At 64.8% G+C, this 23666-nt stretch overlaps 1 protein-coding gene across 2 annotated transcripts in view; it reads right to left on the reverse strand.

The window, feature by feature from the left end:
* Window positions 1-3440: 3440 nt before the first annotated feature.
* Window positions 3441-23666, reverse strand: part of GPSM1 (G protein signaling modulator 1) — a 32324-nt gene continuing 12098 nt past the window's right edge. For both annotated transcript variants that reach the window (XM_063081959.1, XM_063081958.1), the window contains exons 7-14: window positions 23229-23384; window positions 22125-22233; window positions 20522-20645; window positions 13464-13534; window positions 12352-12528; window positions 5895-6051; window positions 5180-5388; window positions 3441-3746 (exon numbers count right to left, since the gene is read on the reverse strand). In XM_063081959.1, the coding sequence (XP_062938029.1) occupies window positions 3540-3746; window positions 5180-5388; window positions 5895-6051; window positions 12352-12528; window positions 13464-13534; window positions 20522-20645; window positions 22125-22233; window positions 23229-23384 (1210 nt within the window). In that variant the 3' untranslated portion in view covers window positions 3441-3539. The remainder of the gene's footprint in view (window positions 3747-5179; window positions 5389-5894; window positions 6052-12351; window positions 12529-13463; window positions 13535-20521; window positions 20646-22124; window positions 22234-23228; window positions 23385-23666) is intronic.

The following is a 23666-nucleotide window of genomic DNA, read 5'->3' on the forward strand; positions in this document are numbered from 1 at the left end:
CCTGCCTCCAGCCTCAGCTCCTAGGCCCAGGCGCTTCTCCTGGGGTTGGCTGCTGGGCTGCACCCCGTGGGAGGCCCTCCGTGGTTGCAGGACACCGTCCTCCACGCTGGCTCCTCAGGTGTGTCCTCGCAGGCCGTTTCAAGGTGATAACTGGCCAGCAGTGTGTGGGGTACACACTGTCCTGGCTCTCGGCTGCACCTGCCATGCTACCAGGTGGCCCTTGTCCTGACAGTGTGCATTCTGGCGAGACCCCGGCCCAGGAGCATGTGTTAGTTCCCCTCTGAAGACAGCCCCTTGCAGAGAGCCGGAGGCCCACAGAGTCGGCTTGGTGCAGGCTGCTGGTCAGTGCCATGCCTGGCTCAGTAGGGCAGGCGGTGCTGTTGGTGACTGCTAGCTAGATGGGACTTGGTGAGTGGGAGCCCGGGCGTGGAGCCCCTGGTAGCCTTTGGCCCCGCTGCCCGATCTCACCTGGCCGAATCATCCCACTTGCCTGGTGGTCCCGTCGGATATTCACTAGTGACACAAAGATCTTAATGCTGACCTGGCTGGTTAGCTCACAGCATGGTGCCGATAACACTGAGGTCTAGGGTTGAGGTCCCGGTACCGGCCAGCTGCCAAAAAAAAAAATCTTCATGCCGTGTGGTCACTCCCTTCCGCAGGCTCCTCCTGTGACCACCGTCCCAGCCCCATCCTCCCCACCTTTCTCCCTCCATGCCCTGCCCACCAGCCAGGCCACTGGCCCCTGCCACACGTCTGTGTCTGTTCTGACTCTGCCCTTCTCTTCGTGATCAGGGTCGGTGAGCAGGTGGGCCGCGGCTGCTGTGCCCAGCGCTCAGCCCTCTGCCTGGCACTCCTAGTGCTGCCACCATAGGTGTGAGCAGAGGGGCAGATGCTGGCACATAGCCGGCTCCTACTCCACTTGGAAAGTTCTGCCCACCCTGCACAGACTGCTCCTGGGCCCCCAGCCTGTGACCTGGAGTCACAAGCCCAGCTTGTGCAAGGCTGGGGCTGCCTCTGACTTGGCAGCAGCCTCCTGCGCCTGAGCCAGGGCCCTCAGGACAGAAGCTCGTGTGGGCAGCTGGCTGGCCGCCGGCTTCTCTCCGGGCCTAGTTTTTGGCTGGTCGGTCGCTGTCAAGAACGTGAGCGTGTAAGATGCTGCGCAGGATCTCAGGCCTCAGCATGGGGTGCTCTGCGTTTCCAAGGCCAGCGCTTCCGAAGCCAGAGTCCCCTCCTCCCCTTTTCCTCCGCTGGACCCTGCCTGCCCCTCCCTCCAGACACATCCCCCTGAGCTGTGTCTCCCGGGTGGGGCACCCTGAGCAGACCAAGGCAGGAAATCTGTGAAGTGGGCTTGGGTCGGCCTGGCCTGAGCCCCAGGGTGCTGAAAGTCTCCCAGAGAGGGCGTCTGTGTCCTAGGCACAGTTCTGGGCCTTGGGACCTGGAGACAGGACAGTAGTGTCCAAGCCCCTCCTGTGAGTGGGGAGGCAGGGCGTTGGGTCAAGGCCCGGGAGCCAGTAGGGGTGACCCTGCTAGCACATGCCAGCTGTCCCTGGGACGTGAGCCCTGTGGGGGTGCCGCCCACCACACATAGCGTCGAAGACAAGCCCTGGGGCTGCCTGAGACACTGAGTGCCTCCATGGTGCCTGCACCAGCCATACCCAGATCCCTGTGGGACTGAACTCCTGGGACAAAGCCCTCCTTTGGTGGGGGGCAGCAGCGGGCTGCTTGGGAGCCCCATAGCACACGCAACTGTCACGGCATCAGAGCGTCACGTTCAGGTGCTGCCACTGTCCCCAGGAGGTGGGAAGACGAGGAGGGAGGGGCATGGGGTGCATGGTGAAGGCTCTGGCTTGGGAGACACAGGCTGCAGCGGCAGGTAGCTGCCTAAGGCTAGGAGCCCCAGCTCCCCCATCATTAACCGCAGCAGGGACCCCTGTCCCCAGAGGCCTCCAGGGACCAGACAGTGGATGTTGCAGGGGTGCTTTGAGCAGAGCAGCCTGGGCCCCAGAAGGACCCCCTCAGCACTAATCCTGGCACAGACAGCATTCACTTTTCAGACTTTATTTTTCAGGAAAAACAATCAAGCGTACCTCTTGGGCTGGGAAGGACCCCACTGACAACATGGCAAACACGTGTGGGCAATAAATACGCATGTACATTCAAGTATGCGGGGAGGCCGCTGCGTCCCCGAGACCCTGTGCTCTGGCATCTGCCCCTGCCCTCGGCTGTCACCCCTGCCTCTTCAGAAGTGGGGTCACCATGCTGAGCCTGAGGCTGGCCCTCCAGCCTCCCTCGCCCCCGAGCTCCCAGGCCGTGCCATGGGGCGGGAGTCCAGGCTGCCTCCCCAGGCTCGGACAGGAGGAGCCGGAAGCGCCATCCTGAGGGGGCTGTGGGCTGCAGCATGGCCCTCGGGGCTCTCCAGAAAGGCTGCCTGGGGGCCCCACAGGAGGTGGGCCGAGGCAGGGTCTGGGCAGGAGCAGATGGCCCTGGTCCCCCAAGGGGGCCTGTTTCACAGAGGCTTCAGCCAGGTCCTGCCTGAGGCTCAGGTTCTGAGCTTGGTGCCCCATGGGCTGACTCAGGTGTGCAAGGTTGGACGCCCTCCCCAGGGGGAGGACGCAGTGATGTCATCTGCCCTAGCTGGTAGGGGTGGGGTTGCTCATTTTGGGGGGCCTGGAGGGTCAAGTGGAGCTGAGCCCCTTCCAGCTTTTGCTGACCCACTGACTCGGGTGATGGCCTGAACCCATTGCCCACCGCACTGCAGGTACAGACCTTGCTGCCAGCTGGTGCCCCTTGTCTTCCGGGGACGTGCCAGGCTTAGGAGCTCGGAGTCTGGGAATGTCTAAGTTCATGCCCATCCCTCCCTCTGCTTCAGAGAGACAGGAGTGTGAGCAGGGCCCAGGGACTGCGGTCCCGCTGCCTCATCAGGCTGGCCTGGCATGGGGTGGGCTTTCTGTGATTACCAATGTCCTCTGCCTCCTCCAGCCAAGGTGGGAGTGGGGGAAACAGGCTGGGAGGACAGACCTATCCAGGGACAGAACGTGTCTGTGTCACCAGTGGCCCTGGAGAAAAGGCCTCAGAGATGCTTTCAGGGGATTGGGGAAGACGGCAGGTGTCACATTTGGCAGGGCAGGATGGGGCCTGGGAACGGGGTGCAGGGAGAGGGTGTGGAGGGTCCACACAGCACCTGGGCTTGGGGCTGACATGCTGAAGGCCCGGCTCGGGACAGGGGCTGAGGGGTGAATTAAGACTGGGTGGGGGGGCTGCAGGAAGCGTGGACCACGTGGGGGCTGGCCCAGGACAGAAGCATGCCCCCCGCCCCCACGGGCCACTTTGGCCTGAGCCTGCTGCCCTGGGAGGGGACAGTGTAGGGTTGTGTGCCCGGTGTCCCTCCCAGTGGGAACGGCCGGCAGGGCTCAGAGGCTGCTGTCAGCCATGGCCTCGGAAGGATTCAGCTTTTGGGGGGCTGTGGGCATCGTGGACAACTGTGAGCCCCCCAGCGTCAAGAGTGGGGGTGGGGCGGGCCTGGCCACTGGTGTGAGGCCTTAGCTGGTGCCGGGCGGACAGGGCTGCCGGGACTCAGGCGGCCCACCTGCCTCCCGCTCCGGGCTCGCGGAGAGGCCCACCCGCTGCTCGTCCATCCGCTTGGCCTGTGCCCTCTGGATGAGGCTGAAGAAGTCCTCGTCCGGCACGGTGGGGCCTCGGGGCAGCACGTCGGGTGGCGGGCAGCGCTGGTCATCGATCCTGGAAGACTGGGCAGACATGCGCATACAGGTTGGAGGGCCGTCCCAGTGCCGGGCCCAGTGGTCAGCTGTCAGCTCCAAGGGCAGGACCGACTGCTGGCAGTGGACACTGGCTCAGGAGGGCTGCTCTGCACTGTGGGGGAACCTGGCCTGGCCACCTCAGGCCTCCTGTGTCCACCTGGAAATCAGCTCCGGGGCCTGCCTGGCTCTAGGGTCTTGTGCTGGGAGCCCTGACCCCGAGAAGTCTCCCAGGGGCTATGTCAACCCGGAGCCTGGACCTGGCCCACCCAGCAAGTGGACAGAATGACATTTGCCAGGGCAGCCTCCAAGGCCTGTTCCCAAGAACTGCTCATCCCCAGGGACCGGCTGGGGTGTGGCCGTCCCCCAGCACTGCCCTCAAGGCTGGTGCAGCCCCATGCTGATCCCAGCAGCCTGTGGGCCGCAGCTCCCAGAGCCCTGAGTGTAGACCTCCCCAGGGCTCCCCCTTAGGTCAGGTGGCTGACCCGGGGGTGGAGGCCGGGGGACCGAGGGGGCGTCCAGGCTTCTCTGCAGAGCCTGCAGCAGACGGGACGGGGGCCAGCGCAGCCACTGGCACGTGTGTGCACGTCGATGGGGGGCTCTGGGCTTCTTGGGAGGGGCTGGTTTTGAGGTAGCTCGTCGGACACCTGGCCCAGGGCTGCGGGTTCCTCTCCTCTGTGGAAGGAGCATCAGATCTGGAAACATGCTGGCTTTGTGCATGGGGGACTAAGCTGCTGCCCACCCACAAACCCCCCCGAGCCATGTTACTGAGAGTCCTGACCCTGAAACCCCACCGACTGGGCCCCGTAGTGCTGGCAAGCCCCTCAGCTCAGCCTTGAGCCCCTCCCACCCCGCCCCCACCTTGCTGGCCTCCACACTGGTGAGAGGATGTCACTGGCTGCACATCTGCCCTGCCTCTGCCCTCGCTGTCTGCTGTGCCAGGTGCCTGCCTGGACCACCCCTGCCTCTGCCCCGCCAGTCGGCCGGCAGCCCCAGGGTCTCCCTGCCTCCCCACTCCGGGGTGCCATCTGGCCCCTGGTTTTCTCCACACAGATGTGGAAGGCTGGAGGGGATCCCCAGGGCAGTGACCTTCAGGACCTGGTGACTCCCCTGCTCCAAGTGCCTTCACCGCCAGTGGGGCCGAGCCTGAGTATGTCCTGGGGGGCTCTCGTGTCCCCAGCAGAAGAGGGCTCCAGGTCTCAGCACCGTGGACATCCAGTGACACTGGGAGCCAGCCCCGTCCACCAGCCTGTCCTTCCCCTCTCCCCTGAGGGTGTCTCTCAGACACAGCCTGAGACAGAGGGCCCAGAGCCTGCCTCGCCCACTGCAGATAGCAAAGGGGCGCGAGTCCCTGTGGGCTGGGCTGGGAGGACAGGGGTGGGACTGGGTTGGACGAGCCCACCTGGCCTTGGGCCACAGCCTACCTGGTACTTGATGAGCAGGTTGAAGAGCTCGTCTCCCGGCTCCTGCGGGTCCCCGTCTCCGCGCAGGTGCCCCACGTTGTTGTGCGTGATGCGCAGCCCGGGCAGGCTGCCCACGCTGGCCCGCTGGTCGTCTAGCCGGCGGCTCTGGGAGCTGGCAATGAGGTCGAAGAACTGCTCAGTCTGCGGGGAGGCCGTCATCGTGGGCGGGGCTGCGGGGCAGAGGGTGACGCCTGAGGCGGGGCCACTGGGGGCCCGACCTCTGGGCCCAGGCAGCCCACTTGGCTCCTGGGGACACAGGCTCCTGAGGCATCTCTGCTGACTGGCCCTGGGCTGCTGTCGGCTGGCTGCCCCTGCTGTGGCTCTGACTCCTGCCTCTGGGGCTTTCAGCGGGTGATAGGAGGAGAAAGCCACGGCCTCCCACACCCGCTCTGAGACCACAGATGCGCCCTGATGCGGTGTGTCCCGGAGACGTGGGGACAATTACATGCTTCCAAGAGGAAGCTTTGGGCACAGTGGGGGGGGGGACTCTCTGTGACAAGGGGCCCTATGTGACTGGTCTGTCCTGCCCCTCAGGGCAAGCTCCTGACAGGCTCACTGGGGCCAGTTGATGGGTCCTACTGGAGACCCTGGCCAGGCGCATGGCTCTGAGGCCACACACCCCACATGCAGGGAGGGACTGAGAGCTCTGGGCTCTGACCCTGGGCCCTGCACTCACCAATCCTCTCCTCTAGGGTGGGGACAGCTGTGGCCTCGGCGGCCCCAGCCTGACCCTCCTCCAGGGGACAGCGCTGGTCGTCCATGCGGCTGCTCTGGAACTTGCTCAGCAGGTCAAAGAAGCACTCCTCGTCTGAAGACGGGGCCCTCGGGATGCTCTGGGGAGGGCGGGGTGTCAGAGCAGCCAAGGGTGCCCCTGCCCCAGCCATCGCCTCCCAGATCCCTGGACACAGTGGGTGCAGCAGCCTGCCCACCACACACACTTCCAAAACCCGGTGCCAAGGTTAGGACCCTCCTCTGCCAGCTGCTGGCCATGCCCCCAGGATATGCCAACCACCCCTGGCATCCACCCCATCCCCAAACCCACTTTCCCACGGCTGCTTCACCTTGGCTGTCCCCTACCCCAGTCCCAGCCTCCCTACCCTGTCCTGGGCCGCCATGCTCTGCCTTCCTCAGTTTACACATCCATATGAGAGGATTCTGCAGGGCATGGCCGCTCAGGGTCTCCAAAGGGGTAGGGCCAGAGCAGGCCCACCCTCTACCCCAGGCCTGGTCCCGGGCGCTGAGGTCTGACCAGTGGATGGGACGCGAGTGGCGCAGCTAGCCAGTCCAGCATGTCATTTCCAGCTGGCTGGTGGCCTCCTTAAGGCTGCCCAGAGCTGGGCTCACAGTGAAGGCACGGAGGGACAGGAGAGACCCTGCCAGTGGAGGAGTCGCCTATTGAATCCTGGATGCTGCCCTAAATTTGGGATACCTGGAATTCCCAACAACTCAAGAGACAGGGACTACCACCATCACCACCTGCTGCACAGAGGAGGCTGAAGCACAGAGAGGTTGAGTAACCCGCCTGAGGCCACACAGGAGCAAGAGCAGAGTGGGGATCCAGACCCAAGCAGGCCCCAGTCTGGGCTCTCTGAGTGGAGGGTCCCGTGGATAACCTTATTCTAGGACCGGACTCAGGTTGTGGGGGTCTCCAAAGGCAAAGGGCACCCAGTTGGGGGTGACGTGGGCAGGGAGGGCAGCCAACTGGGCGGTCCCATCCTGACTTTGGGCCTGAGAGAGACCATCCGGCTCTGGGCCTCAGGTTGCCCCCAGAGGGACACGCCGAGAGCCAGGGCTGGGGAGGAGTTTGACCAGGCCCCCTCTCCCCGCAGGGCTCTGTCCCTCTGTGGCCTTGCTCAGGTCTGTGCCCCACCCCACCCCACCCCTACAAGAGCCAGGTGGGAAGGGGGCACTGGTGCTGAGGGGCCCTGGCCTGGGGCCACATGCACTGGGGCTGTGGCTCTGGGACCCTGGAGGTCCAGGCAGGGGGCAGCCAGGGTGGGCCAGTATCTCCCTGAGCACTGATGGGGGGCCTCACAGTTGCGTCCCCAGAAGGATGTGAACTCCTGGCCCAGAAGGGAGCAGTTCCCAGGCTGTTTGGGGCCAGAGGGCCTGTGGGCTACCCAGGCACAGTGGGGGAGGGTGGACACAGCACTGCCACTCAAGGGACAGTCCCTGTTCCCAGCCCCCACCCCCACGTCTGGCCCAGGCTGGACTCCAGCAGGTGAACCCTGGGCCAGGTGAGGCAGGCCCCTCCTGGGAAAGCCAGGAAGCCCAGGGGCTGGACCTCACCAGACTCCGCCAGCCTCTGCTGGGCTGAAACACGGGGCTCAAGGATGCACTTGAAGGAGATGGGGTTTATCCTGACACCTGCCCCTCCTTGCCCCGTCAGCCACAAGGGTGACAAATTGTCCATGTGGAGAGGCTCCCAAGGCACCAAGGCGGAACCCGTCCCCAGCGTCCAAGACCTGGGCCTCCCCTCCCTGAACCCGGGAGCCTCCTGTCCAGGGGCTGGTGCTTCCCTAAGACCGCAGGTGTGAAACTGCCACACAGCACCTGGTGCAGCTGGGAAAGCAGAGGCCCCTCGAGCACCTCACTCAGAAACACCACCCTGGACTCTGAGACACATTCAGGGGACCTTGGGAGGCCCACGTCCCTTTCCGATGTCTCAGTGTTCCTCCCTAAGTCAGACTCCGACCCCTCCTGCTTTAGTTTAAGCCCAGCTTCTCCCATGGAGGGAGGGAACAGACCCTGGCCAAGTCCACCCACCCCAGCTTCAGAGGCCCGTGTGCTCCCCTCCTGTGTCAGGGGCCCCCAGGGATCCCACACTCACGCCAGATCCAGTGCTGCTGCCACCACCCTGCCCAGAGCGCCAAGTGCCACCGCAAGTTGCCGGGACCCACAGTGTTAGCAGAGGCTTAAATAGGACCCAGGCGAGAGCTCGGCCCTCCCAGCGCCCGCCCTGCTCTCTGGAGCGCGCACACACGCGCACGCGTGCACACACACACGCACACACACGTGCGCTCCGTACACTCTCCGCGGCGGGTTCCCCGCGTGCAGCCGCGCGAGCCCGAGCACTCCCCTCTTGCCTGCAGGTGGCCCCGCCAGAGGGCCGTAGGGGCTGTGGGCGCCGCGGGGGTGGGAAGACTATTTGAAAAGCCCTCTCCCGCTCACACTTGGCCCCTGGGCTTCTTGCCAAAGCTGGGCCAGCGAGGAGAAGCGGCCTTTCTCCTGCCCCGGTTTCTTGAAGCTCCCTGGTTTCCCCTGGGGAGCCGGGCAGGTGGCCGTCCTCCTCCTCCCGGGCCTCACTGCCCTCCGCACGGGGGCTGTGGCCTGGCCCCCGACCCTGGGTCGGGCTGCGCGGCCTGGGTGACAGTGGCCACTGGCTCCTGGGGGACACCGAGTGTGCGCCCTGCAGGGGTGGGGAGTGAGGATGGGGCAGTGACACCTCCCAGTGCCCTTGTCTGTCCTGCTCCTTCCACGGGTGAACTCGGGCTGCCCGGCCACTCCCCTCCCTGGGGAGGCACAGGTCCCGACTGGCTCGGCGGGCCACGAGCCGGCCAGGCTGAGCACTGTGGCAGCAGCAATGTCCTCCCCACATTGTTCACCACAGCCCAAAGCCCACCACGCTCTCCGCGGGGCCCAGGCAAGGCACTGAGGTGGGGGAGGTTGACAATGCTGTCCCCCCTTGGCCAGAGGCCAGCATCGCACATGGGCCTGGATGCTGACCTGGACGCCCACTGTCCCCCTCGGTGTGGGCACTCAGTCCACACGGCAGCCCGGCTCTGGGCCAGGACAGGCGCAGGGGCAGGTGCAGGGTACCCCTCGTCCTGGCCGGCTTCCTCAAGCCCCGAGGGCAGGGCCGAGCTCGTTGGAGGCCGGCGTGGGGAGCCATCAGGAGCTGACCCTGCATGGGCGTCCCAGCCCTGCTGACACTTGCTGGAAGCCTCATACCAGCTTCTTTGCTGCTCTGTGTCTCAGTTTCCCTCCCAGGGCTGCTGCGAGGACCAAACTTGCCCATGTGGCAAGCCAGAGTGTGTACCTGTGTCAGCGGGTCACCAGTTAGTAGAAGTGGTCCCAGACTGCAGCCACGGCTGGTGGCTGAAGCTTAACATGTAAAATAAAGTGGGTCCTCCTGGGAGGCTCCTCAGAGTGTACACCTGGCACCCAGGCAGTGCCAAGGGCGCCTACGGCTCAACCGGCTCCACCATCCCAAGTCCTGCCTCTTGGGCTGCTCTGAGGCCCCGGGAGAGCAGTTGGGGCGGGACGGGGCCGCTGGGCGGACACTGGAGCTGACGGGAAGATGTGCTCATGCGGGGAGGCTGGAGTGGTGTGGGGTGCGGGTGTCACACGGAGACACAAGTCTCTCCTTCCTCGGCTCCGCGTGCGGGCCCTGCACCCCAGCCCCACCCTGCTCCAGCTCCACGTCACACCGCCACCAGCAGTGTGGACGGTGCAGGGCGGCGGCGATCACAGTTCTGGGGTGTGGGGTTGGGGGCGGGGGCTGGTGAAGCACGGGCCAGGCCTCCCTTGCTCCGCTGGCCCTTCCTGCTCCAGAGTCCTCGGTGGCTCCCCAGTGCCCTGCTGCAGGTCCCTCCCCTGCTCAGTTCAGCTCCAGCCGCGCTGGTCCGCTGCCCTCCAGCTTTCTGGCTAGACCCACTCCCCAACCTTCCTAAATTTTCCCCAACCTTTGAGGCCGGCCCTGCCCTCTCTCCACTCCTACCCCAGGATGAGTTTTCTGGGCCTCTCGGACCATACCCAGCTGCACCTCCTCAGACCCCGAAGCCCCCTCTGTGCTGGTTGTGAGGCCCCTGCACTGCCTGGAGGGCTGGTGCGGGCCACTAACAGCCACGTTTCACAAAGACCACAGGCTCAGGGGCAAGGGTCCTCTCCCGAGGACTCCAGCAGAGGTGGAGGGGATTCCACCAGCCACTGGCCTCCCAGGAATGTGTCCCCAACCCACCCTCACCACAGTCCCCAGGCAGGCCACCACCCAGGGAACAAGTGGTCGTCACTGCAGGCGCCTAAGCCATAAGCCTAAGCCCTGAGAGACCCCACCATGTCCCCACAAACCCCAGGAACCCTGTTTTGTCTGGTGTCAAGATCTCTGCTGTCTTCTGGGCATCCTGCCCTGTGGGGTGGCACCAAGGGACAGGCAGTGATGCTCTGCAGGGCAGCAGCCCAGGATCGCAGAGCACTTGACCCGGCAGCTGGATCTGCAAAGTGGGACACCTGAACCATGTCCCCCGGCCCTGTCAGCCGCGGGCACACGAAGCTTGGAAGGTCCTCCCATGCCTAAGCTTCCTGGAGAACCACCTGCCCCTCCAAGCCCCGCCACCAACACACCGCCAGCCTCCCACTCCTCCCTTGTCCGCCCGGACGTGGCAGTCAGACAGGGACAGGGTAGGAGCCTGGGTCCTCGTACTGTCCCCTCCTGCCAGGCCCAGGGAGGCTGGGTGGAGACCAGACGCCCTCACCTGGGCCTCCCGGGTGCAGGAGTCCCCTCCCCTTCCCAGGGGCAGCCTGGCCCCTGCATGCCGTGCCCTTCCTCGTTGCTTGTGCCAATGGGCAGACCCAGGCCAACAGTCAGGCGCTCGGGCAGTATGGGGTCGAATGAGGTCGGAAGAGGCTTCACCCAGCTTGTGGGAAGATGGGCTGGAGGCAGCCCTGTGGGCTAAGAATATCCCGCGCAGCACCCACGCCTGCCACAGGCTGGGAAGGCGCTGATGAGGTGGGGAGGGAACGATTTTTAGACTAATTTCTGGAGGTTTGGACCCAGGTGTCCTGTTCAGGGGGATCTGGGCTGACCTGTGAACCTGGACTCAGCCCCTCTATGCCCCTGGAACCCCAACCAGTGCCCACGTGCCTGGAGAGGCTGGCCCAGGCCCCTGTGCCGAGCGGACATCTGCCAGGCAGTAAGAGGCCTGGCTCCCATCCCTCCATCCCCTCTGCTCAGCATACACCTGACCGTCTGTCTGTCCCCCCATCCCTCTGCCTCTGCGTGGCTCAACAAAAGCTGACTGTGCCCCCAGGAGGGGCTCCTGGTCAGCCGAGGACCTGAGCGGCCCCCCAGGCTGTGCTGCTTGCTGGGTTGTCACCTCTGCCCACCCCACAGGCCTCCAGTCCAGCTCTGCTTGCCACCCAGAGCCCATGTGGGGTGGGGTGGGGTGTCCCAGCCCCTGACCGGAAGGAACCCTGGGTGGACCCCAGCTCTCCACTGTCATCTCTACCAGGTGTTCTGCAGCTGTGCACTGGCCACCCGGCCACGTCCCCTCCCCAGGACCAGGGGTGGAGTGTGTGTCCCAGCTGCCCTGCCCCCAGTCCCTGTACAGGAAAAGAGAGACACTCCACCTCCCCCCCCGTATTGCTGCTGGGCTGGTGCTGCAGCCCCCGAAGGTGCCGCTACATCAGGGCCTGACATGCAGGTGTGGGCTTGGGGGACTTCCCACCTGCCCCTGACACCTCTCAGGTCCCTCGGCTCGGTGGTCAGAGACTCCAGGGTACCCCAAGGGACTGGGTTGGCCTTGCCTACCTCTCTGGGGCTCCAGCTAACCCCAGCCCCCCAGCAGGTCAGAGCCCCTGACGGAGCCACTTCAGAAGGTGCGATGTCAGGGGGCGGTCTGTGCAGCCTGGCTCCCACAGCAGGTGCAGCCAGGTGTTTCCGGGGGACATACTCCTGTGACTAGCAAATAGGTCAGGAGGATCCCAGATGGAAGTTGGGTGGGGATGGGGGAGAGGGAGCCGGGGACAGAGAGCAAAACCCTTGAAGACCAGGAAGAGCCAGCTCCCGGCTGGTGACAAAGATGGAAACTGAGGTACAGAGAGAGGCGGGGCCTGTCTGTGCAGGAACAGCCCAGCCCACAGCACCCTGGGAGGTCCCCCATTGGCCTGGGTCTCCCTGAGGCCGGGGTGCAGCCGACAACTGTCCACACATTCCCGCACTGAGCACACACCAGGGTCAGCACAGGGTCAGGTGGGGGGTCAGGTGGCCCAGCAGGGACCTCTGCCTCCCTGGAGTGATGGGCCCGGCCTGGCCTCTTGGGTCTGCACCGTGGATGGGCGGTGGAGCAGGGGCTGCCACGCGGTTTTCACGTCGTCTCCCCCCCAGCCGTGGCTTTGCCTCGGGGGGCGCCTACCGTGCGAGGCACCTGCACCCGGACGTCCGCGCTGTCCAGCGGGGAGTGGCCGCCCTCCCGGGGCTTCCTCTCAGCATCTGGACCCTCCTGGTACTTCCTGCTCCTCACGGGGAGGGGCAGCGAGTCCCTGCTGGGCCCCCGCCAGTCCCCTGCATGGTGGCTGTCTCCGTTCTGCTCCTGGGGAGGGGGCAAGGCTGGAGGATTGTGGGGCAATTCCAAACCAACGTCCCTCCTCTCAGACCCTGAGGGAAGGCCGGGCGGGCGTAGTGGCCCCATTTCATGGATGCCCACAGCAGGCGCTCAGGTTCCCAAGGGAGCAGGTAGAGGGGGCCTGTGGGGGCGCAGGGCTGCGCATGCCCTTGGCTGGGGGCCAGAGAAAGGCGGGGGGGGGGGCGTCTGAGGGGCATCGACCTCCCCGAATGTCAACCTTCTCATGCTAGACAATGACGGTAACCGTGGGTGTCCCTCGGCCTTGTCCCCACACCAGGCCCAACAGCCATCCACAACTGAAACCAGGCTACTTCGCAGGAACCAGAAGACCAGAGAGGCTAGGCCACTGCCCCAGGGCTACAAAGCACCCACACCTGGCAGGTATAGAGCCGGCCCAGGGCCCCGACCCCATGCAGACCCCGAGTTTGTCCGTGTGTCTGGGCCTTGTCGAGCTCAGCCAGCTTCTACACCCACATCAGCTTTGTCTCCCTTTTGGCTGCAGAGCCCCAGTGGGCAGGGAGCAGACGGGAGTCTGTGCCTATCCGTGGGCTCACCAGGACACTGGTGACACAGTGCTGGGGGGAATGGGGGTCTGCAATGTGCAAGCACTGCGCCTTGTCCCTGCGGGACACAGCTGGCCGGATGTGAGGTGACCTGTGGGGAGCAGGGCAGGGCTGACACTGGCACTGCAGGGCCTCCGGAGGCCGGTGGCAGATGGGCCCATCTGGGGCCTCAGGCTGCTGAGGGCACATTTATCATTCGTGGTGTCAGGGGACGTGCGCAGTGGCAGCTCAGCAAACACCGCACCCCTGCCTCATTAATCACTTGCCCAAGCTCCAGCAGCAGCTCTGCTGACGTCTGTCTCCCCTGTTGCCCCAGCCGCCCACCCCGAGCCCGCTCACCCGCTCCAGGGGGAGCCTCAGCAGGTCCCAGGTCTCTGCGCTCAGCCTCTGCGTCCTCTTGGGTCTGGCCCCTGGAAGACAGTGCGGCCAGGTCAGCTCAGTACTGACCTTGCACGTCGAGGTCAGCAGCGCAGGCTGGAGCCCTCCAGGGGCGGAGGGTCATGTGGTCATGCACCCTGGGGCGGTGATGAGCTTTCCAACCACATGGTCCCCCACATGGAGGCGAATGCAGCGTCTGAGTGTCCCCTGCATCATCCCGGCTGGACTCTCAGCCCAGACAAGTGGTCAAAGTGGGGGCAGGAGCCAAGACGGGGTGGACCCTGCGTACGGCCAGGGTGGGGTCTGCACTGGTGCTCCTACCATGTCCTGTGAGGGTCTGATTCTGGACGGGGCCCTCTTCCCAGTCACACCTGAGCCTCCTGCGGCTTAGCTCACGCTGTTCCTTCTGCCTGGAATGCCCTCCCTACCACCCGTGAAGCCACCCTGCTCTCCCCCTGCACCCCACCTCCTGAGGCTTGTCACGCACTACACAGCTCACTATGGGCAGCCCGGGCTGGGGCATGGGTGACAAGGCCTCAGACGAGCCCCCCAGGTCAGCCCCGCCACAGAGCTGTCCCCAGGGTCCCCATCCACCCAGTGGGCCCAGGCAGGTGAGGGTTGAGCCCAGGGCAGGGCTGACACTGGGCACTTAGCTGCTGTGATGGGCAGGGCAGGAGGCTGGGCCCTGGGGTCACCTTGCTGGACATGTCACCAGCCACAGGACCCCATCTTCTCCAGCCACAGCTGGGTGTAGGGGAGCAGCCACCTGGCCTGAGACTGGTCAGGTATGGACTCGGCAGAGCCACCAGTCACTGCCATCAGGTGCCCAGCAGCCCTGCAGCTGGACCCATCCCCAAACCTCCATCCCAAACATCTCAGCTCTGGGCCCTGCCCCGGACACAGGGACGGCTTCAAGGAGGAAGCTCAGGAAAGTGGGGCCGGACTCAGCCCGGCTACTCACTGAGTGCTGGAAGGAGCCTGCCCTCACAGGGAAGCCAGACCAGAAACAAGCAGACAGACGGACAAAGAGATGGACCCGAGATGTGAGGGACAGCCCCGGCTCAGTGAGAAGCCTATGAGGAGGGTCTAAGGCCGAAGGTCCACAGTGGCCTCTCCGAGGAGGTGGCATGTAAAATCGAGGGGACAGCTCTCCTCTGTGGTCACTTATACACGGGGCTCAACCTGTAAAGCTGAGCTGCTCCGTGCATGCCTGCGGTGCACAGGCGTGGGGAGTGGGCAGGATCTGGGTGCCCTCCCACCAGGCCCTCCCTGCACTAGAGGGCAGAGCAGCGGGGCTGGAGCGCCCGTCAAAGCTGGCAGCAGTGAGGGTCCAGGCAGGGAGCGGAGGCCTCGGCCTGCCACAGGACCCCAGCCCTTGACCCTGCGTCCACACTCCCTGCCCAGGACCACAGCATACCAGCAGGAGAAGAGCTGGCTTAGGTGGTTGGTCACTCAGCCACACTGGGCTCTGGGGGACAGGGCTGGACCCCCCACATGCAGCCCCTTCCTGCCTCACCTGCACTGCTGGGCCATCTGGCCAACACCACCACCCCCCAGCCTCAGCAGGGCCCTGATTTATCTGCAAGGCTGAGCTGGACACCATCAGGGAGGAGGGAACGGGCCACAGAATGGTGCAGTGTGTCTCGGGGCTCTCAGGGTCTCCTCGCAGGCTCCACCTGCAGGTGAGAGTACACTGGGGGTCTCAGGTGGCAGCTGTCTGAGGCTGCAGCCTATGGATCCCAAGCATCTGTCTTCCAGCTGGGAAGTGGTGTCCGCCTCCACCAGGGATGGCAACCGGGTGGACTAGCCAGGGGCGCAAACGTCAGGGAAGAGGGGCCTGGTGGGCAGCGGGGTGGCTACCTTGGGGGGACAGGGGAGCCTTTGCTGGGCCTGCTTACTAACGTCCTGTCCCAAGAAAATGTCTACATTACCTGGTGTCCTAAAAATGGGACAGAGGGGACAGAGCAGAGGGAGCCAAGGACTTTGGGGCACAGGCTGGTCCTCCCAGCTCCAGTATACTGGCCCCAGACCAGCCCAAACAGGACATCCAGGGTTTCATGAGAACTGGGCAGTGATTCAGAGCAAAGCCGGCCGGTGGGGGGTGTGGAATGGAGAGCGGCTGTGGGGAGAGGGCAGGGGTGGGCAGCCGTGTCCTCCCTGTCCTGGCTTCTGGGCTCGGAGGAAGCCATGCCCATTCGCCTGCTCTCCAGAGACCGAGAAACAAAGTGGCTTTGGTCGGAAATGCCTTGACCTGCAGGGGCATCTGTGGTTGCTGTCCCAGGAGCCATGGGGGGGGGGGGGGTCTGGCCAGGAGGCAGCCAGCCAGCCCCTGCACATACTAATGTGGCCCTGAGTGTCCATGATGGGGGCCACCCACCACTCTGCCCACCCCCAGCACAAATGCCCCCGCCCTGTGGCCATGGTGGTCAGTGTGGCCCTGCCTCTGCCCCCTGAAGATGGCCCGACCCTTGTCTTGAGGCTGAAGGGAACAGATGGGGAGTGGGGCTGGGGGTCCTATTTTCTGAAGGCTGCCCACTGGTCACTGCTCAGCCCCCCACCCCAGATGAGGAAGGCCACCCCGAGGAAGAAGTCCAGAATCATTCCAAAACCACATGGAGCTTGGGGGCATCCCCCGTCCTGCCCCCAACGGTGCCCAATGGAAGTAGTAGAGGTGACAGCCTGGGCTGAGGGCTGAGTGGCCCCCTGGGGCAGGCAGAACGTTTCACTCACCACACCCAGCAGAGGCCCTGCTCCACCCCCGCCACGCTGGCCAAGGGCCTGTCTCTAGGCCGCCCCTGCACCCCGGGGGCCTGACTCTGTTTCCCCACCTTGTCCGCTGGCCCTCTACCACGACACAGCACGGTTGGGCCCTGGCCATGGCAGAGGCTGAGATGCCCTTCTGACATGCAGCTTGCGTCTGGCTCTGGAGTAGACCCCCTCATGGTGCCCATGGCAGGCGGAAGGAGGCCCTCTGGGCCTGGGTAAATGCACCCTCTGCCTGGAGAGTCTGCCCTGGCGCTGAGTCTGGCCAGTTCCAACAGGCCTGGCCACGCTGGCTGGGCTTCCTGCCCCTCCTGCCCACAAGGGCAAGGCCTGGAAACATCCCCAGGCACCACCCCACCCTGCCTGAGTCCAACCATCATGCTCTTTTCATCGTTTCTGTCTTTGGACAGCTCTGCACATCTCTGTCCCGCAGCAGACTCGAGCCCACCAAGCCCCTCTGTGCACCCTGTCCCAGCCTGCCCACCCACAGGTGGCACCTCGCCCCCTGTGCCAGACACTGGGACGATGGCAAGTCCAATTTCTAGTTGCTCCGTCCTTTCCTTCACTCCCTACCAATGGTCTGAAACCCTGGCAGTTCCACCTTCACAACAGACCCAGAATCCGACCCCTCCTTCCCTCGGTGGCACCTGGATCACCTGTCCCCTCCTGCCTGCTGCCCCTTTAGTTCCCTCTGCATGCAGGGGCTGGAGGTGCAGTGGGGACCGGTTAGATCTGGCTCCTCCCCTGCTCAACCCCATGCAGGGCCCACGAGGGCCTCCTGACCCAGCCCCCTGGCTCTGTCACCTCCAGACAGCTTCTGGCTGCTCCTGCACCTGCCAGGCCCGCTCCTGCCCTGGGGCCTTTGCGCTGGCAGTTCCCTCTGCCCGGAGCACTGCTCCTCCACAGAAGCTCATGGCTCACACCTCGCCCTCCAAGTCTCTGCCACCCCCTCCCCCAACTCTGCTTTTCTTTTCTTCCAAAGCACGTCTAACACACGACTTACTTGTTTTTACACATTTACTACTGATTTCTATCTGGCCTGCTAGAACACGGCTCTTCGGCAGTGTTGGTGGCTGGTATACTCCAAGGGCTCAAATAGTTCTTGGCACATAGTAGATGCTTAACAAGTGCAGTGGAATGAGTGGCTAGTAGTTATTGAGTGCCTACTGTGTGTCAGGTCTTGTGCGCTGTTTCCCATGCACTGTCCCCGCCGGGCCTTCCCAGTCCCAGGAGGCTGCTGCTGCTGCCCCGTCTAGGTGCTAAGGACACTGAGGCTTGGGGAGAGCGAGTCACCTGGCCAAGGTCATGAGCCTGGAGGGAGAAGAGCCAGGGTCAGCATGTCAGGGCACACATCATGAGAAAGAGCAACAAGAGCCCCAGAAGGCTGAGCCACAAGAAACTGGAGAATGGACAGACGTAAGGACATGAGGGAGCAGGGCCCAGGGCCCTCCCAGGGCTGCCCACAGGCTGATGACACTGGGGTGCAGGCCATGTGCTGAGCACACAGGCAGGCTGTGCTGTGTCCATATTTCTAGCACTTGTCTGGGGCACAGGTGTAGCAGGCTCGCTGCCCTTTCTCCCCTACCAGGTGCTGTGCATGGTATTACTGGTGGGCCGATTTCCCAAATGGGGACACCGAGGCACACGGGAGGTCAGGTCACTTGGTCAGCCAGCTGGGCAGGGTGGATCCAGGGCCAGAGCCTGCAGCCTAAACTGCCTCTCGGACACTATACCGTGCATATCCTTAACTCTGAGGTGGTAGAATGGAATGTTCAGGGGACTTTTCTGGGGCCTGGTGGAATACTCCCTGTGGGCAGAACTGCTGCTCTGTGCCCACAGAGTCATGGGCAGGGCCGAGGGTGAAGGGGCTGCAGAGCTTTTTGAACAGGGGGCAGACGACAGCTCAGGGCCGCAGGACAGGGCAGAGGGCAGGTGGGCAGCCCCGCAGGGCTCAGGGTCGGCTCCCTCCTCCCCTTGCATATTGATCATGCTGCCGGTGTCAAGAGGGGTACAGCGGAACCTCCGTCTCCATGATCCACGCACCCTGTGCCCTCACTGGCAGGGTCGGGGTTGGGCAGCCCAGGATCAAACCTGGTAAGACTGAGCCTCTGGAGGGGGCCAGCAGAGCGCCGTGAGATCAACACACTGTCCTCCAGCTGCACAAAAGTCCCTTCGTTTTTGTGAAAACCGGAAAGAAAATCTCCTGAGTCCTGGTCGCTGGCCTCCAGCCGGCCAGCCACAGCCACGCCCACCTCCACGCCCACCACAACAGACCACGCCCACCGCACACAGCCGGCCAACCACAGCCACCGTCTTTCCGACCACGCCCCCACAAAGGCCACGCCCACGGCCTCTAGAGCACGCCCCCGGGACGGAGCCCCTCCCCCCGCTGCCTCCCGGCGCGTCCCGGCCCCGCGCCCTGCCACGCCGGCAGGCTCTGGGACGCGCCCCGCTGCCGCCCCCGGGCCGTTTCCGGCGGGCCAGCTCAGCCCGGCGCTCGGCGCTGCAGAACGCACCGGGCCACCAGCAGGGCCCGGCCGCCGGCCGCCAGTCTCACCCGAGCGGGGTTTCCCGGGGCCGCCAGGGCTCGCAGGGCCCAGGCCTGCCTCCAGCAGCTGCATCCCGGGGTAGGACCCCCCCCAGGCTGCCTCCACGCCGCCCTGCCAGGACAGCGGCCCGGCCCCTGGCGGCTGCGGGGGAGGCTTCCGGGGGCCCCTGGTCCTGCGTGAGGACAGACGCTGCCTTGTCCCCGCCGCTCATCCGCGACGCGCCCCCCTTTCCCTCGGCTCAGAGAAGGAAAGCGCCCGGAGGACTGGGGCGTGCCGCCTCCCTGGGAGCTTTTCCAGACTCGGGCCGGCCCTGTCCCCACCCGCGCTGGGGTTCCCAAAGGTGGCCGCGCTGGGACGGGGACACGGGGGCGGGGCCGTGCCAGGAGCTCTCTGCAGAGCTACCCACCCTCGGAAAGCCCCGGCCGATGGGTAGACAGTGGCCGTACATCCCAGGGCAGTGCAGGGCCAGGGGGTGTGCGCCCCACATTCCCCCCCACACACACTCGCATCAGCCACACACCCCTGCCCCACGGGCTGGCTGAGGGTCCCAGAAGCCCTTGCTCCTTCCCCTCTGTCCTCAGCCTCTGGGTGGGTGACACGTGCCCCCCATTTCCCAGGACAGGGCATCATCAGAAACACAAGAGCATCACAGCACAGAAAGCCAAGACCAGCCACCACACCCAGGACCAGTTCTCAGCAGGCCCTGGCTAGCATGTATCCCTGGAAGCTGGGGAGGGTGGGTGGCCTGGGAACACAGCCATGGGGAGGCCAGGGTGGACTCCTGACAAACTCAAGAACCATGGGTTGGGGGCCACGCCACGAGGGGGCAGCTGGCTCCCTGCCCACGCCTACCCCTCACCCGCCTGCCAGCCACCTCAGGAAGCCAGCTCAGCGTGGCGCCCCCTCCCTTGTCCTGTGATTATTGGTCTGTTTGCCCTGTGGGGACGTTCTAGACGTTCTGTCCTGCATGCACAGAATTGCTGACCTGCACGAGGCGACCAGCAGTTCATGAACGAGGTCATTATAGTGCCGGGCCTGTCCTGGGCCTCGCCTGATCAGCACTGCACACACGCCCGCACGGCTCCACCCCGCCCAGCTCGCTGGCTGCCTGGGCCCCTCCCTCCTCCCCCAGCCTCTGGTTTGAGGGTGGAAGCCCTCCCCCACTGGGCTGCTCTGGGAGGGTGGGGGGAGGCCCTGCAGCAGCTGTGGGGCAGCTAGAGGCCATCTCCCATCCTTCCTGCCATCAGCCCAGTGGTGCCACCAGGGATGTGGGTGGGAGGGGCTCGAGGTGACCACAAGCCCTTGGTGACCCAGGGACGATGCAGAACTGGCCCCACACCTTGGACACCCTGTCCCTTCCATCCTCACGCCGCCTGGCAGTTTTCTGTGTGTTTGTCCCCAGCTCCACCATGAGCCCGAGAGCAGGCAGCGTAGGTGATGGGAAGCTGAGATGCCCCAGGGGCAGGGTGCTCCGCTGCCTCCTGAGCAGCTATTAGAAACTCCTTTGCTTAGTGGCAGGACCCAGCTCCCTGCCACCTGCACTCAGGGGAGCTGGAGGGGTCTCGGGGCCCCAGGGGAACTGACACCCCCTCTCATAGGAGTTCCTCCTGCCACACCCCTGCCCAGATGAGGCCCCAGCTGCATCCCTGGCTGAGGTTTGAGCCCATGAGGAATGGGACACCCCCAGCCCCAGCCCTGGGTACTCACCTTGGGCCTCATAGCCGGCCAGGTCGGGCTTCTCTGCAGCCGCCGGGCTGGTCAACCTGCCCAGCGCCAGCTGCAGCTGCGCAACGTTCATGCGGGCTGTGAGCTCCCCGTTGCGGTCCCCAATCTGTAGTGAGCAGGGGAAGGTGAGTGGGCAGGTGGGGCTGGGGGCCCCTGCTGGGGGCTCCCACGGAGGCAGCAATAGGCCCCAGCATACCCATCCTTGACCCGCTGGGTGGCCTGGGTCAGTTGCTGACTCCTGGGCCTCTGAGGGAACCAGGCCTCGCTGGCCCCTGAGGTGGAGGCTGGGCACCTATCCCTGGGGGAGGGAGTCCCACATATCTCTGACAGCCCCTAGTCCCACCCGAGAAGTGCTCGGGGTCTCAGGCAGCCTGGCCCTATGCTGTGAGGGACCCTCCAGTGGGCAGCCAGCCTGGCCTGTTCTAGGCTATACCTTTCTTCACCCCCCAGGCCTCAACGGCCTCAGTCTCCTCCTCCCCAGCCCCAGCACCAAGCAAAGGCCTTGCACTCTGAGGCTCCCTGGGGACCCAAGTGGTGGTGGTGGTGGTGGTGGTGGTGGAGGTGGTGGAGGTGGTGGTGGTAGTGGTGGTGGTGGTGGTGGAGGTGGTGGAGGTGGTGGAGGTGGTGGTGGTGGTGGTGGTGGTGGTGGTGGTGGTGGTGGTGGTGGTGGTGGTGGTGGTGGTGGTGGTGGTAGTGGTGGTGGTAGTGGTGGTGGTGGGTGGTGGTGGGTGATGGTGGTGGGGGTGGTGGCGGTGGTGGCGGTGGTGGTGGTGGGTGGTGGTGGTGGTGGTGGGTGGTGGTGGTGGTGGGTGGTGGTGGTGGTGCTGGTGGTGGTGGTGCTGGTGGTGGTGTGTGTGTGTGTATGGCAGGACTTCCACATGGAGCAGTGGAGGGATCCAGAGGGATCCAGAGGCGTGTGTGTGTGTGTGTGTGTGTGTGTGTGTGCGCGTGTGTATGGCAGGACTTCCACATGGAGCAGTGGAGGGATCCAGAGGCCGCTGCCCACACTCAGAGGGATGTGGGGGCCATCCCTGCTGGCTGCCTGGGGGAGGGGCTCTCCAGAAAGAACCTCTGGGGACCTGAGCATTCCTGCCCCACCACCTGCACCTGGGTGCCTGCAGGCCCTGCCCACCCTCCGCCCCCATGTGGCGCTGTGGTGGGCAGGTGGCTGTGGGCTCATCTTTGGGCCTGGAGATGTCCTGCCGCTGGGGCTGCTTCCTGGAGACTTGGGAAGATGTGTGGTGATGAAGGAAAGGCCAGGAGCCAGAGCTCCCCTGTGATGTCCCGGCCCTGGCTGCAGAGGGAAGGTCGTGGGTGGGCAGGGCCCTTGGAGACCCTGTATACCCTCTCCAAAGAGGGAGGCTCAGCTTCCCAAGAAGGCCTCAGACTGAGGGGGTCCAGGGAAGACCCCTAGGGGTGGCAGACAAGTAGCCACCAGGCCTCTGAAGGACCGAGTGGTCAGGGTGACTGCTACAGCTCGGAAAGGATGAAAGGGACAGTCTAGGAACAACAGCAAGTAGATGAAAGCATGCTGGGCAGAGAGGACCCTGCCCGGTCTGCAGTGGCTGGGCAGCACCAGGCTCACCTCCTGGGAGATCTGCAGGTGCTTCTTAGCAAAGGTCAGGGCCTGAGCTGGGCTCCCCATGGACACGTAGGCATTCCCCAGACTCCAGCACGCCCGGCCTTCACCCACTCTGTCAGAGAGGGAAACTGAGTCCACACCTGCCTTCCCAAACCCCCAAGCCTCCTGGTGGTCAGGGCCCCGTCATGATGGCAGGTGCCACACCCGTGACCCCAGGAGGCCGTGTGACCTGGCCCAAAGGTCACCAGGGGGCCCCCAGGCCCAAGAGGCACCTTTAGGGCAGTAGGACGACATTCTTGGCTGCAGTGACAGCACCGCCCCCACCAGCCAGGACCTCGGGCCAGTCCTGCCACCATCGGCCCACCGAGCTGCACTCTGTTCCCTCCCATTAAAAGCGTTAGCGCACGAGACCGAGCATGCGAAGTGGCCTGTCCTGTAACGTCCTGGCAGCCTCGGGCAGCCCCTGTGCTCCCGGAGCGAGGCCTGGTGCGCCCCCTCGTGGCCGGCGAGGGTCTCTCCCCTGCAGCTCCGACTCTCTCCACCCTTGCGGGCAGCACCCCAGCCCCAGGCCATCTATTCTTAAACTGAGGTGAAAGGCACCCAGCGTAAACTCAGCCGTGCTAAAGAGGCACTGAGTTCATCCACACCTCCTCCACCTGCTTCCAAAACGCTTTAGACACCACCACCCCCCAGAGAAAAACCTCGCGCCACTGTTAAGCCTCCTGGCAGGGCAGCCTTTTAGAAGAGCCACCTCCCCACCACCCACCCGTGACCTGCACGTAGGACCGTGCTTAGGAGTCGGTGGTCTGTCTGTCCGCCTCTCTCCAGAAAGCCCGATATTTACATATATATATGGGGTGGGCAAGGCGGGAGGTGGACTGGGCAGTGGGGAACAAGCCCCACCAGCTAGCGCCAAGGGTTGCTGCACACGGCCAGCCCAGTGTCCACACTGTCCTGCTCAGTTCCCACAGTAGCGCTACCCACTGACCGAGGGGCAGGCCGAGGCCCAGGCAGAGCCGCCCTGCTCGGGGTCATGCTGTGGTCAGTGGCAGAGCAGGGGCTTGGGTCCAGGCTGGGCCTGCCCACCATGGACATGCCGGCACACACCTGTCAGCCAGCTCCTGGGCAATGAGCAGGTGCCGCAGGTGGTACTCGGCCGCACGCTCATAGTCCTGCAGCAGCGTGTAGGTGTTGCCCAGGCTGTAGCAGGCCTGCGCCTCCACCGCCTGGTCCCTGAGCTGCCGGGACAGCTGCAGCGTCTTCCTGCGCAGAGGGAGGGGTCAGCCACCCAGGAGGGAGGGCTCCGGTGTCTCCCCTCCCACCGGGGACAGGTGACGGGTAGGAGGTGAGCAGCAGGGAAGAAGCCTGCTCGGTGGTCTCCAACCCCAGATCCCGCTGGGGTTTCTGTGGACCCTGTGGGTCCACCCACAGACGGCCGCAGTGCCCGACTCTGCTGGTCCCAGACTGACAAGGGTTCCCGCCAGGCTCTGCCCGTCCTGGCTAGCCCCCTAACCACCCTGAGCCGCTGCTCCTCCACGGAGACCT

This window comes from Cynocephalus volans, chromosome 17, assembly GCF_027409185.1.
Source record: "Cynocephalus volans isolate mCynVol1 chromosome 17, mCynVol1.pri, whole genome shotgun sequence".
Lineage (NCBI taxonomy): Eukaryota > Metazoa > Chordata > Mammalia > Dermoptera > Cynocephalidae > Cynocephalus > Cynocephalus volans.